This window comes from Vombatus ursinus, unplaced genomic scaffold (genome assembly GCF_900497805.2).
Source record: "Vombatus ursinus unplaced genomic scaffold, bare-nosed wombat genome assembly UNPS02014820.1, whole genome shotgun sequence".
Taxonomy (NCBI): domain Eukaryota; kingdom Metazoa; phylum Chordata; class Mammalia; order Diprotodontia; family Vombatidae; genus Vombatus; species Vombatus ursinus.
Window position 1 is genome coordinate 17,000,938 of NW_020954598.1, and position 14,457 is coordinate 17,015,394.

Here is a 14,457-nt window from a genome sequence, read left to right on the forward strand (position 1 = left end):
CCTTCACATGCTCAGTATTTTTTAAAGTAACAGTAGCAAAATACATAGTATCCATTCAAATTAGGAGATATTTGTTGTTCTTTTTCTAGTTAGAGGATTTTAAAGCAAACCTATATTCGTTTCAAATGTCAAGTATGCAAATAATAATAAATAATAGTTTTCTAATTATTCGCCAGGGGTAGGCTTTGGGTCTGTCGCTACTAGTTTCCTTTGCCTAGCTGTTCCTCTGTCCATTCAGTTTAACAAAGAGTTCTGTCTTAGAGCTAGAGAAAGCTAGGAGGTAAGGCGAATGTGTCAGTTAGAACCACAGTGCCATGTGGAAGTGCTGAGGACAGAGAGGGAGCTGGAAACATGGGAAGAGGGGTGTGGTGCGGAAAAAAGGGGGGGACATCAGATTTTTTCCAATTTTTGTCAACGAATTGCATGTCATGTGAAATGGGAATTCTTTCCAAAGTATTTTCTGGAAAGCTCACTCCATGCGTGTATGTGCATGTATGTGTGTATGCGTGCTCGAGGGTGCATGTGTGTTGAGAAAGCACACGCCACACGCCTCCCAGGTTGTCTGTGCTTTAACTGAATGTCAAAGTGCATAGGCTGGAAGATGGAAATCCAGAAGGGCAACTCCCATCAAGTCCTCGTGTAATATACCTCATGCTGCCAAAAAAGAAGAAATGTTGAGAAACATTTTCCTTGAAACAAGAGACACATGATGCATTTTTAAAAGATTCATCCCGTGCATCTCCTTAAAGAAGAGTTTTTAAGAAACGCACTTGAACTCAAACGAAGCACCCAGCCCGGGGTTGCAGGACTTTCTGAACCAAAACCTGAGTTTCTTAGACACTCCCCTTTAGCATGAGCTTCAGTTATTCATTATTCATGTTCCGGGGCGTGTCCTAGGCTGGGTCTCTATATAGGCAAGACTTCAGCTGAATGAGAGAACAGATGGGAGGAAAGAGTTACAGGGAGCAGGAGCCTACAAAGAGAATAAAATAGGGAACATTGTTTCCTTATTTTATTTTATTTCCTTTTAAAATAGCATCTTTTTCTTCTATCAGCACTCAGATCTTCTGACTCGAGCTTATATACTTCTTGAGTCTTTTTTTTTTCAATTCCCCCCTATTGGGGAGGGAGACAGAGTAGGAAGGAGGTAGTAGTAGAAGGAATAGATTTAGTAAGAGTTTGAGCTGATTGTAACTTAAGAAGTTGGAAACCAAAATTGGCTCTTTATTACTGGTCTTATTGTATCAGTAAATAATAACACGATTATTATAGAGGAAGAGTTGCGGAGGAGTTCCTGCTAAGAGACTCTTGTTCTCTCGCAGGTTTAGGGGTTGTATTGTGTGTCCGTCTATTTCCCACCCTTCCCCTTGTCCCCCCCTCCCCCTCTCTCTCTTTCTCTCTCTTTCCCTCGCTCCCTCTCTCGTTGCCGCCTCTACAACGCTGCCTTTAGCCCTCCCCTCTGCTGGTTGCTATGGTGTCCAAGCTTTACTTGCTCTGGGCTGCGGCTGCAGCTGCACTGGCGCTGCTGAGCCGGCTGGCGGTGGCCGTGGGGCCGGTGGTCCGCTGCGAGCCATGCGACACGCGGGCTCTGGAGCAGTGCAAGCCGCTGGTGCCAGACTGCGCTGAGCTGGTGCGCGAGCCGGGCTGCGGATGCTGCCTGACCTGCGCCCTGAAAGAGGGCAACCCGTGCGGCGTGTACACTGAGCGCTGCGGCGCGGGTCTCAGCTGCCAGCCCCAGCCAGGAGAGCTCAGACCCTTACAGGCGCTCTTAGACGGCCGGGGCCTCTGTACCAATGTGACCGTCAGCAAGCTGAAGACATTGCTGATGCAAGGACCCCATGCTACAGGTAAGAACCCGTGAGAGGAGCAGAGGGAGGGATGGAGAAAAGCGAACATGGCGCAAGAAGGTTTACCATGTGTCTGCGAAACTGTAGCGATGTCTCACTAGTTAGAACTGAAAGAGACCGTAGCGTCCTGTCCAAACTCCTCGTTTTACAGAAGAGGAAACTGAGTCCTGGACTTGGCTCAACTTTCAGTAGAAACTGTATTCAGAGGTTGGGAATCTCAGTTCAGGGTTCTGATGATGCCAGGCTGTCCTCCTGCTAACTGGGAGATCTGGGGACGAAACGAGACACTATTTTTTCGGGGGCGGGGGCTCACGATCAGCGCCAACAATTTTCTTAGAAGCTGCTCAACAGGAGAAAAGGACGCAGTGGGAAGGAAAGGGGGAATGGTGGGTGGGGGGAGGAAACACCCCCAAACCAAGTAGTGCAGAAGAGAATGGCAAACTCTTGGGGCGTCTGAGAGTGCATGTACCTTGGTTGAGTTTGATGATAAATCCTGAGAGAAGGCGATTCACAGTAGTCACCCGAAAGCCCCCAACTTTCAGGGAAGCCTGGCCTCTATTCAGATATGGGTGCAAATGAATGGGAGAAAGGGGAGTGAGGAGCTTGCTGGAGGATCCTTCTGGTTGCATGGGGTGGGGGAGGGGTGCGGGGAAACGTCCCTGGCTCGGGAAAGCCTGAGACTTAAAATGTGCTCCTCCTGCCTGGTTTAGCTGGAAAACCAATTACACTACCTCGGGTGGGGGGAGGGGCGAGGTAGAGAGGGAGGCAAGTGAGAAACAACTCGATAAGCGTTTCCATTCTGCAATTTGCTGCGGGGGTGGGGGAGGGGAGAAGAGTGGGGGGAATCTGAATGAACTTGAAGGAGTCACTGAAGAGAAGGCTAAGAAAGATGTCCTGCTGGCAGGTCTCTGAGCCGGCTGCGAACACACAGTGGAGCTGTCGGGAGTAGCACGTCATTTATTTATTATTTATTTATTTTAACGGAGCTGGCAAGTTTTCTGCAGAATTCCAAGCCCCCGATGGTAATTCTCCTTACTGTAATATGGAAGGAAAAGTCCTTGCAGTGTCCCTATTAAGCCAGACGCCAATAGTACTCACCATCAACATCCGTATGACTTAAAAACGTGCTTTGGTAATTGATTAAATGGGGGACAGGGGAATTGTGACTTCTTTTTTGACTTCAGAGACAGATTTACTTTCAGTTATAATAAATGGAGAGGCAACACAGAATAGTGGATAGAGGGCTGGCCTCGGAGTCAGCAAGACCTAGGTCCAAATCCCTCCCGTGATACATACTGACTGGGCAAGTCACTTAACTTGGCAGAGCCCCAGCAACTCCCTAAGGCTTCAAGTTGCCCTCTTGTGGATCCTTGTTAGTGAAGGGAATTTACTCGCTGGGAGTGCCCTCAACAGATGAAATCATTAATCTAGACCAAATGAGAGTAACAGTAGCTGGTTTAAGTGATCCATAAAGGTTTACAAAGCATTTTATACACATTCTCTCATTTTGATTTTTATCACAGCCCTTCAAGGTAGGTATTACAATGGTCATTACTACCTTACACATTAGGAAATTGGGGCTTAGAAGTTAAGTCCATTCCCCATGGTCACTATACTATCACTAAGTGCAGGATGTAGGTAGGGTGTGAACCCAGCTCACCCAGTCCAACAAGAAGCCATGCTGCCTTCAAAAGGGAAAATCATTTTCTTTTTTTGGTGATGGGAATTGATTGCTGGATAAGAATAGGATTATTGAGTATATATCTGAATAGATGTGTTTATTTTTTTAATTGATTAAAAATGCAGAATAGATTTTTGTTGAAATTTAAAAGATGATTATGGAAGTTTTGTTATAAATATTAAATTGTGATTGAATTGAGATTCAGGTGACTTCTCAAAATCATCTGGAAAAATATCAAAAAAGTTACTGTATATGCTCTATCAAAAGAACACAGACATTATCACACATTGCCAAAGTCATTTTTTTTTCAGCTTCATAGGGACAATTAGCTTACATGTTAGGAATATGCCAACCAATGAAGCTTTGTGATCTTGGGGGAGGGGGGATTCTTAAGGTTTTACATGTCCACTAAATAATTTTTTCCATCCTTAATTTTTTCTTTTAATATCCTGTAAGGGGAAAGGACATGAAGTCAAATCAAATATCTACTGAGTATCTGCTCTGTGCAAAGCACCATGTTAAACATTAAGGACACTCATATAATGAAATAAAGGTCTCAGGGTAGTCCCTCGTTCCAAGTAGCCTAGGGTCTATGCATTCTTATGGAGAGAAGGCATATAAAAATTAAATAACAATTAAAAAACATAGATAACAATTATATCCAAGTACCTAAGAGATGCAGGCTGTGATTAATAATTTCTATGATAGTTCAGAGGAGATAATCTCCTTAAGCCACAAACAGCATAATCAAAGATATAGATACCATTGACTAGAGAGCAAGATTTTCAAAGTTGTCTGAAAAGTCTTAGTAATAGATTATAAAAGCATGTAATAATGCCTTACATTTATGTAGCACTTTTCAATTTACATTGTCTCTGGCAAGCCTATGAGATAGGTATGATAGGTATTAGCCCCATTTTACAAATTTAGAATCTGAAACCCAGACAAGCTAAGACACTGACCTACCTTCACAAGACTGCTAAAGAAATAGCAGAGGCTTAAACCTATGTCTTCAGTAACTAAGGCAACTCTCTCCATTACTAGGCACCTTGTGTCCCGGCTTTTTTTCAGATTAGGTCCCTGTGGTAAAAAAAAAAAACACACTGAGTCCAAGGAATGTCATTCTTTTATATTATTATTATTTTTGGCCCCCATAGAGGTTTCAAGGCTGGGTGCCTGCCCAAAAGCTACAAGTAGGAAGTCCTGACAGATTTCCCTTTAGACTCTGGTGCCTGAAGTAGTTATTCCATAACAGTGAGAATCACAATGGTATAATATGCATGTATACATTCTGGAATTTATATCATATTTTAAAATCAGAAATTATTTTGAGCATTTCTTTCAAAATATAGAGATCAAACATTAAATATTCCCCATTAAAGAGCTAAGATATCATGAGATTTTGAGTGCGAGAGGACCTTAGAAGACTCTAGACCATTACACTCATTTACATTACTAAAAAATGGAAGTCTCTCTCTCTCTCTTTTTTTTTTTTTGGTGAGACAATGAGGTAAAGTGACTTGCCCAGGGTCACACAGCTAGTAAACATCAAGTGTCTGAGGCCAGATTTGAACTCAGGTCTTCCTGAATCCAGGGCCAGTGCCATCTAGCTGCCCCCAAAACAGAAGTCTTAAAAGCAGTTAAATGACCAGCCCACTCTCATCCAGATGGTGAACAGGGCAGAGTTAGGATTTGAACTCAGGCCATCTGACTGAAAGCCCCAGCCTGTCTCTACTCTATCACCTGCTATTTCTTTGTAACCTTGGAATTATCAAGGGATACTTGAAGTATCATATTTTGTAGATGGTAATTCAGTTCACCTAATCTGTTTGCTGATTGAATGGGTCTCTGAAATAGTTTTCTGTGTTTAGATACTTAGGTAACTTGCATTGGTAGTGTTGCTAACAGATTTCTGATTTGGGTCCAGATTCTAGAGAGGATCACATCATGACCCAGATGATATCGACCCCTTCTGGTGGAAAGTGACAAAAAGCAAAACAAACTCCCTTGGCTATGTAAAAAGAAACTTTTTTTTTTAAAGTAAGCTCTTACAATAACCCCTATTTTTAATTATAATTAGGTGTTACAATTAACAAATAAATCCACTTAAGAATATCAATTTTAATAGCTTCTAAAACCAAAATGACTAGTGATTTTAGGGAAATTTTTATAAATTTTAAAAATCACTGGTCTCAAGAATAAGGATAGGGTCTAAACATATTATTTCATTGACATAAGAAGCTCCTGCCAATTTAGATTGACACTTTCATTTTCAACCTAAGGTCTTCAAGAATTACCGAGACCAGAGACATCAAATTTTCAATCCCCCAAACTCCCCAATATAGTAAATTATATTTAAATGAAACTGGGGAATGTTTAACAAAATAAATAAAAATACAATATAATATAAATAATGCTAATCTGTGATTTTCTAAGTCAATATGTAGCTTTAGAGATCCATTTCTATTTGAGTTTGACACTACTGACCTAGAGCACTGAGAGTTTAAATGACTTGCCTAGGACATGGGGCCAACATGGGTTGAAGACAGAACTGAAACTCAGGTCTTTTTTGAGGCCAGCTTTCTATCAACTAAACCCTACTGGCTCTTAAATACCTCAACAATTAATAGTCTCAAAAATACTTGTAGTATTTTTTTTCTATATTTAGATAAACAATAATATTTTCTTATGAAACAGAAACCCTACTATTGTAAGTTTTGCTCTTGGGTTAATAATGAAGATTGTATAATTCCATTTTTCTGTTTGGTCTCTTTCAAGGAAATGCCAGTGATGAAGAAGAAGACCGGAACACTAGCAGCATGGAGAACCAGGCAATTCCCAGTGTTCCCCGTGTACCTGATTCCAAATTCCATCCACACCACACCAAGCTAGACATCATCAGGAAAGGACAGGCCAAAGATACTCAGCGCTACAAAATGGAGTATGAATCACAAAGCACAGACACACAGAACTTCTCTTCTGAATCCAAACAGGAGACTGAATATGTAAGGATTCTGAATTTACTTTATCCTCCTTCCTCCTGCATGCCCTTCCCCTCCCCTACTCATGGGGCAATGAGAAATGAAAATTTACATATTGGCTCTTGACATATGTCATCCAAAATGTTCGTTACCAAGTATTTTTCCTGTTACTAGTTACATTGAAAGTTAACATTTGAAGTGTTTAACAGTGAGAGAAGAAAAAAAAAACTTTGTAGCTAAGCTTTGGTATTAGTTGTCAAGAGTATCAATAACACCCATTTCTGCTCACTAAGCTACATTTGAAGTCTACAAAAATGGAAGGATACCATCTGGAATCTATGCAAAGGCCGAGTAGGAAGCACATGGTAGACTAATTGTTACCATGACAGATTTACTAAATCATGCCACTACTTAAGAAAGTGATGTCTTTTGAAAGCTACCGTGGACTGCTTTTTGCCTGGCTGCATCAAACTCATTCATCCAGGAAATATATATTGAGAGCCTGCCAGGTACAAGACATGAAAATAAGTGCTGATGGATATACAAGAACGAATAACATGCAAATTTTGTCTTTAAGGGACAATATAGACTATCATAAGAGTCAGTGGGATGGATGCAAGCAATATAGTTCAGAGGAAGAGACATTTTTTTAAGCTTACAGAAGAACTGGTAGAATGTGGAGAGGAGGAGGCAAGAGAAGAATAGCTTTAATTAGTACTCCATTCTAATCAGTTTCCTCATCTTTAAAGCTCGAATAATAACAATCACCTACTTATTAATATTAATTACTATCAATAATATTAATAATTTTATCAACAAACACCTTCAGGCTAAAAAAGGATGATGCACCTAGAAACACTTTGCAAACTTGAAGGCAGCATGTTTTATCATCATCATCATCATTATTATTATTATTATTATTATTATTATTATTATTATTATACCACAAATAAACATCCTTTTTGGATTTCTTCTCAGAGGCAGGAAATGGATGTAGTAGTGGAAGTGTATGTGTTTATGCAAGGGAATATAAAGTTCCTATTTTGAGGTGCTTACATACCAGATGGCATCCATTGCTAATCCTTAAGTGGAAACACAAGAGCCCCGTAGGAAACATACCAAGATCAAATCCATAGGGACTCAGGAGCAGGAGCCCTTTGTATACTCCCTGTCATTCACTTAGCAAACATTTGAGTGTCCTACATACAAGGCATTCTGCTAAATGCAGGGGAGGCAGAAGGGAAGAGAGGATGATGCGTAAAGAATTCAATATAGCACCTGCCCTCACAGAAATTTAAAGTATTACGGTCAGTGAAAATATTGTCTATCTGAGTTTTCATTTTCTTAAAATTAATAACTTGTTTTAAGTTACTAGAGGGAGAGAAATTATGATTTTTTTTCTGTTTATCAAATAACCAACAGGGGCCTTGCCGCAGAGAAATGGAAGACACGTTGAACCACCTGAAGTTTCTTAATGTCTTGAGCCCAAGAGGGATTCATATTCCAAACTGTGACAAGAAAGGATTTTATAAGAAGAAGCAAGTGAGTGATAGCCTTCATGAAATTTTATTTCCCATCTTCCCCTCTACCCACCCCCCATTTCTTCACTGATATTCAGGAAAGCCTGATATCACAATGATATCTCAAATTCATTTCAGATACAGTTCTACTGTCACTTCTAGTTTGTATATCACACTCATTTAGGTCAATAAACAGTTAATACCACCCAGGATAAAGTCAAAACTGTAGTGTCAGGAGTGGAGAGCAAGGTCATTGACTAATGACCACTGACTAATTTTAATTTGTATTATTAAGGACAGCTGACTCTCTTGAGAAATGCCATCCCTCTTTATGGCATGTGTGAGTTGACCACAATTTCAAATACTAGTATTGGAAAATAGCTCCATTTTCCAAAGCACTGCTTGCTTATTTTGTCCCATGGGGCAGAAGGAAGCAGCTTCCATACAACTGCAGTAGGAATTTGCTCTTTTGTAAATCGATATAAGAGAATTCCCCAACAGAATCAGTTTGGGCCATATTAAAATTGACAGAGGGCTGGACTAAATGATCTCTGAGATTACTCCTAGTCTGAATCAATGATCCTTTAAAAAAAAAAAAACTAGTGTGTTTCCATTATTACTATCAAAAGATTATGAGTCATTCATTCATTTAGAAATCCTTGTTGAATGTCTAGAGTATGCACAAGTAAGGCAAATAAAAAGCATGTACTTCTAATTGTACAAATCATATTTTGGCAAAAGGAAGCAGATTGATTTTCCTAATTGCAGCAAGGATAGAATCATGAATGAGTATGTATATGTGGAGACACTTTACTTCCCTTTAATGTGTATTTTTTCTTTTACTTATCTCCTATTAGTTGGTTTAGACTTGCCTTTTTCATGCATCTTGGTACTCTTTCAGAGTTTTCCAGTGATGTGAAAGTATTTCCTGTCGTAGTGGAAAAAGCATTTACTGGTTTTAAAGTCAGGAGATGTAGACTTGAATGCTACCTGTTACTTAGCACTTATGTGACCTTGGAAATCGTTCAACATTTTTTTGTTTTTTACTCTCAGTTTAGGGATTTGGATCTTTAAAATCCCTGTTAATTCTAAATCTCAGGCTTTCCAAGCATGACTTTGGCAATTTGAATAAAGAGGAGAGGTTCGTGCCACTGAGTTCTAGTATGTATATTTTTCTTTGGAGGGAAAAAGAAAAAAAGCCATAGATTTTTAAATGCGAAGTTTAGCTAAATAAGGTATCATTATTAATAACATAGGCAGCTAGGTGGCACAGTAGATAGATTGCTGGGCCTGGAGTCAGGAAAACTCATCTTCCTGAGTTCAAATCTGGCCTCAGACACTAGCTATGTGACCCTAGGCAAATCACTTGGCCCCATTTGCCTTGGTTTCCTCACCTGTAAAGTGACCTGGAGAAGAAAATGGCAAATCACTTTAATATCTTTGCCAAGAAAACCCCAAATGGGGTCACAAAGAGTCAGACACAACTGGGAAAAAAATGATAGAATAAATAATATCATTGGGAGGTGGGGAGGTTGGGGCAGGAAAGCATTCTGTTGAATTTATATATAAATATATATATATGCAGAGGTATCAACATCATCCACAACAAAGTAAATGAAACAGTCCATGTTTTCTAAGTACTGAAACAATCTAAGACAAAACAGAAAGCATAGAGTAGTCATGAAAGGGATCTTCCTACTTGCACATTGGTCTCACCACCCTTCTTGGTGTGAAGGGTGTGAAGCCTTATTTTCTTTTCCAGTTCCTTTCTTTCTTTGGATATTTTCTTTCTGGTAAAAGGCCTAATTTTGCATCTACATAAAATTTTAGGTAAAATTGCATTAGAAACAAATAGCAATAGAGATATGCTCCCTTCAGAACAATTTAGATTAACCATCCACATATCATCATAGCATGGGCTACATTATTTAAGAGAAATTATATGTGTAATGATCTAATGGGCTAGCAATTGGGAAAGAGATAAATGTAAGGTTTTTATTCTTCAAAAGAGCTAGACCACCTGAGAGGGGAGCATGTTGCCCTTCAGCCAAAAGATTCAACTGGAATCTGAGTGATTTGTTGTTAGCAATATTGTAAAAGAGACTTTTGGTCAGGTACAGGTTGAAGAGATTCTTTAACAAATAGAAGCTACGAGGTCAAGTAAACAGATGCCTGCCTAACCTCAACTTTCAAAATCAAAATAATGGAAGAACTTTTTTTGTTTATTGTCACCACATCAGTGCATGAGCAAATAGAGGCCAACTGAGGGATTATTACTCCCCAGGATCATGGAATTAAAGCTAGAAGCTATTTTTTTATTATTTTTTGGCAATTGGGGTTAAGTGACTTGCCCAGGGTCACACAGCTAGTTAGTGTTTGGGTGGAGGCCGGATTTGAACTCAGGTCCTCCTTACTTCAGGGCCAGTACTCTAGCCACTGCGCCACCTAGCTGCCCCTATTTTTTTTTTTAAGATGAGAAAATAAATGAAAAATTTTCAGAGATACTAAATGGCTTGTCCAACATAGTAAAGCCAGGAGTAAGAACCATGTACTCTGCCTCTAAATCCAGTAGTCTTGCCATTACAGCAAAATGCCTTTGTAGAGCACCATAACTTCAGATAGTGAGTTGTTTATTTCCCAAAACAATACAAATTCATTTTTTTTCTGAATGAACAGTGTGCTATGCTATAAATATAGCTCAGAGGCATGAAATTTATGAGATTGTCCTTTGTGTTTATATCATCTTGTGAGCCATAATTTTTGTTCTATGTTAATTAGATGCTATTAAGCATCTTGAGGTGTCACTAGTGAGCCTACATCTCCCTACCCCTGCCTTCTGCAGACAGGAATCAGAGTTGTTTACATTCCTTTCACCAGAGTATTGACACGTCCTTTGCTCAGGGCAAGAATGGTCAGACATTTCTAAGATAGTGGTGCTAGGAAGAAGAGGCTGCCTCCTAACTTCTATGATTTCTTCTACAGTGCCGCCCATCCAAAGGAAGAAAGAGGGGTTTCTGCTGGTGTGTGGATAAATATGGACAACCACTCCCTGGATATGATGCCAAAGGGAAGGGAGATGCCCACTGCTACAACTTGGAGAATAAATAAGTGTCAGATGCCAACTCCTATGGAATCTCTGTATGGCCACAGAATTCACCCATCAGAGACCTTTGGAGTGGTTGGGAGAAGGCATGGACCACATTGGAGTTTGAAGTTCTGCCTTCTCTTAATGATTTTTAGGGGATTTTTTTTTAGACTCTATGGACACTGCAGCTGTGCCCTGCCATTGCTCCTGCCTTCCTCCTTGCCTTCTCTACAATACTGAGGGAGGTCTGAATTCCCATGTAAATCTGCACTATTGATCCCCAGAGACAGAGAAAAAGGCACTTCAGAAAAGATTCAGGGAGTCTCCACTGACTTTAAAAACAACAACAACAAAAAACAGCCTGTGACCCATTTGATCCCAAAAGATACTGTGTGTTATTTTAAAGAATTTATAGAGTGTACACTTTTTAAAATATAAAAGGAAAAAATAAGGAATTTAAAAATTTAAGCTTTTCTTTAAACAGGTCTGATGGGAAAAAAAGTCTTCAGGGGTAAAATGTTTTATAAAAAAATCTCAAAGAACTTTTTAAAGAATCATGTTTCTAAAATAAAGACATGGCTATTTTTCTCTGTAAAATATATTATGAATATTCTGTTAGTCTGTATTTAATATAATTTTTTAAATAAACTTTATTTAAATGTAACATGTGAATATGAAATGTTACACCATCATTTTGAAGTATGCCGTTGAATCTGTGTAAGTTTAAAAAGAAACAAAAAAACCCTATCATAATAGCAATAGCTTTCTCCTTCCAAGATAAATTTATCAAGTGGAAGAAAAAAAATTAATTAAAATTTGTTTTGCTTTTAGGAGAAAAGAAAAAACCTTCAAATCATAGATTTTTGGCCATGAAATCCAGACAAATTATCCAGACATACATCTACCACATAATTTGACTGCAATATGCCTTGTGTTTGTAGTACCCAAGGGCAGAATGGAGCCTTTGGTTGTTTGTTTTTTTTTTAATTTTATTTCAATGTATTTCTTTTTTCTTCTTGTTTTAGTTAATGTGGAGCTCAATTGCGCCTTATTTTGCACAAGTGACTGCCACTGCCATCTGTAATGTGCATGGATCAGCTGCAGGCAACAGCCTTGATTTTCATTTCTTGCCGTGGTGGATTGATTTTTAACCAAAGTTTAGAAAGAGGTTCTTGGAATGCCTGATTATTGCAAATAGGAAGCTGAGTGTATGTCCACTTTCCAGTAGTTAATGAAAAGCAATTTGATTGTCCTTGTTGCTTCATATGAAAGAAAATGTAAGCATCAACCAAATGTTGCCATGACTCAGTAGCCTATGGTACACTGCATATTCACTGAACTGATTGATTCTCTGACTTTGCTCATTATTTTTAAACAATTTTGAATGGTGTGGGTTGAATAGAATCCATGCTGGCATTTTCATGCTTTGTAAAGTGAAAAATGGACTTTACCAGGAAGAGAAAAAGAAATTTAACTCATGTTTTCTTGAAATACTGACTCACTCTCCTGTATTGGGTAACATGATACCTTCTGTGGCTGTGCCTCTGAGGCAAGGAGATGGTTTCATGTAAGTGAAAGAAGCCAGGTTTTTCGTGTTTTTAAATAGCATGGACTGCTTTGTGAAGTATCGAGGAAATGTGCTACAATTTTATCTGGAAAAGGGAAGAGTGGTACTTTAAGAAGTAAGTTGTAGGCCCTTTGTAGCAGCTAAAAAAACCAGCAATGCAGATTTATTATCATTATTATTATTTCTTTGCCTTGCTTTAGAATTCTGATGGACTTAACCACAGTTCAGAACTCTAAGCGTTTCTATGGTGCTCCCAGGTCAGATGAGTGAGGCTCTGGCCTACAACATGAGAAACAATAACCTTATCTTTCTGCTGTCTATGTCATAGTAATATTTGTAAACCCAACAACCTTAAAGTCAAACTTCTTGTTGGGAATATGTTCTCTAAAAACCAATAACTTTTTTTTTAATTGTAATTTTCCCCTCTTTAAAACAATGTAAAAATAGTGAAACAAAGAATAAGCGAACAGTGGAGACTCATCAGTGACACAGTGTCTAGCAGCACGTAGAGAATCATCTGTATTTTTAAAGTTTGAAATCATTTTCTTTTTATGATATACAAATATATGCAGAGAAGAAACATTTATAATGAATTTTGAGCATATTATATAACGTATAGTCAAAATAAGTGTAATAGAAACATATACTAGATGACACTAGATAAAATGTGCTAGAAATACTAGATAATATAAATATATAGACAATTGATTAAAGGATTCTATATATTAAGAAACAGACCTGCTCTATTTTTAGAGGCCAATTTCCATTAGAATACTGACAGCTCGGATCAAATGGTTTCTGATCGACTGAAGCAATTGGAGTCATCAATATCTTACATTGATTTGATTCCCAAATATGTGTAGTATACTGCTATTGCACCTCAAATGGATTTCTCTTGGGAGGAAATAAATTCGTGATTAACCAGCAGATTCTGGCTATTGACCAGGTTTTTGTTTTTGATTTTGTTTTTGAGAGAAGGTATTTTTTGAAAAAAAAAATCGTCTTGCGATGTATTTACAAATAGTAAATAAAATTGTTTTTGCTATTAAAAAAAGAATCGCTTACCCCCTTGTTCAAGAGTTGACTGCTTCTGGATTTTAAACTACTCTCTGCCCAATCCCAGCAAACATTCCTGGTGTGAAATGCAAAGGATTCTTATCACTGTTATAGACACAGTCATGCCAGAGAAGGAGATGTACTCTTTTCTCTTGCTGCCATTTGCATTAAAACAAGGGCTCAATTTAACTAGCAAGCTACATGGATATTCTTTTGTTTTCCCATTAAAACAATGCATGAGAGGGGAAACTCTCTCTATCATGAGTGATAATCATATGTCATAGCACTTCCCCCAAATAATTCTGTGAGGTGAGTACTAGAATTATGATCATCACCCTCATTTTATAAATGAGGAAACTATGACTAAGAGAAGGCAAATGATTTGCCTATAGGCACACAGTGGGCAGCTTGGCCAATTCCCTGTCCAAGGTAAAAGTCACTATCATTATTTGCTCCCAATTCCTGAAGCAAAGATGTTAGTTAAACTGCTAGTGAATTTATTTCAGCCTAGTCTTTATATTGGCCACTTTTGAGTAGTGGCACATGAACCTTATTCCACAAACCTATGCATATTTTGTTGTTGTTGTTTTGTTTGTTTGTTTTTTTGTTTTTTTTGTCCTCCCTCCTCCATCCCTGCTCCTCTCCTGAGGCATAACTAATCTCTGTCCCCTGGCTCTTTGTGCTTTGTTTGGAGCACATGCCATCCATTCCTGAAGCTCT

The 14,457-nt window shown here is 38.7% G+C and overlaps 1 protein-coding gene across 1 annotated transcript; it reads left to right on the forward strand.

Moving 5' to 3' along the window:
- Window positions 1-917: 917 nt before the first annotated feature.
- Window positions 918-13,753, forward strand: IGFBP3 (insulin like growth factor binding protein 3). Its single transcript, XM_027837197.1, has 4 exons — window positions 918-1,847; window positions 6,307-6,533; window positions 7,932-8,051; window positions 11,012-13,753. The coding sequence occupies exons 1-4, from the start codon at window positions 1,472-1,474 to the stop codon at window positions 11,135-11,137; spliced, it is 849 nt and encodes a 282-aa protein (XP_027692998.1). The 5' UTR covers window positions 918-1,471; the 3' UTR covers window positions 11,138-13,753.
- The last annotated feature ends 704 nt before the right edge of the window (window positions 13,754-14,457 follow it).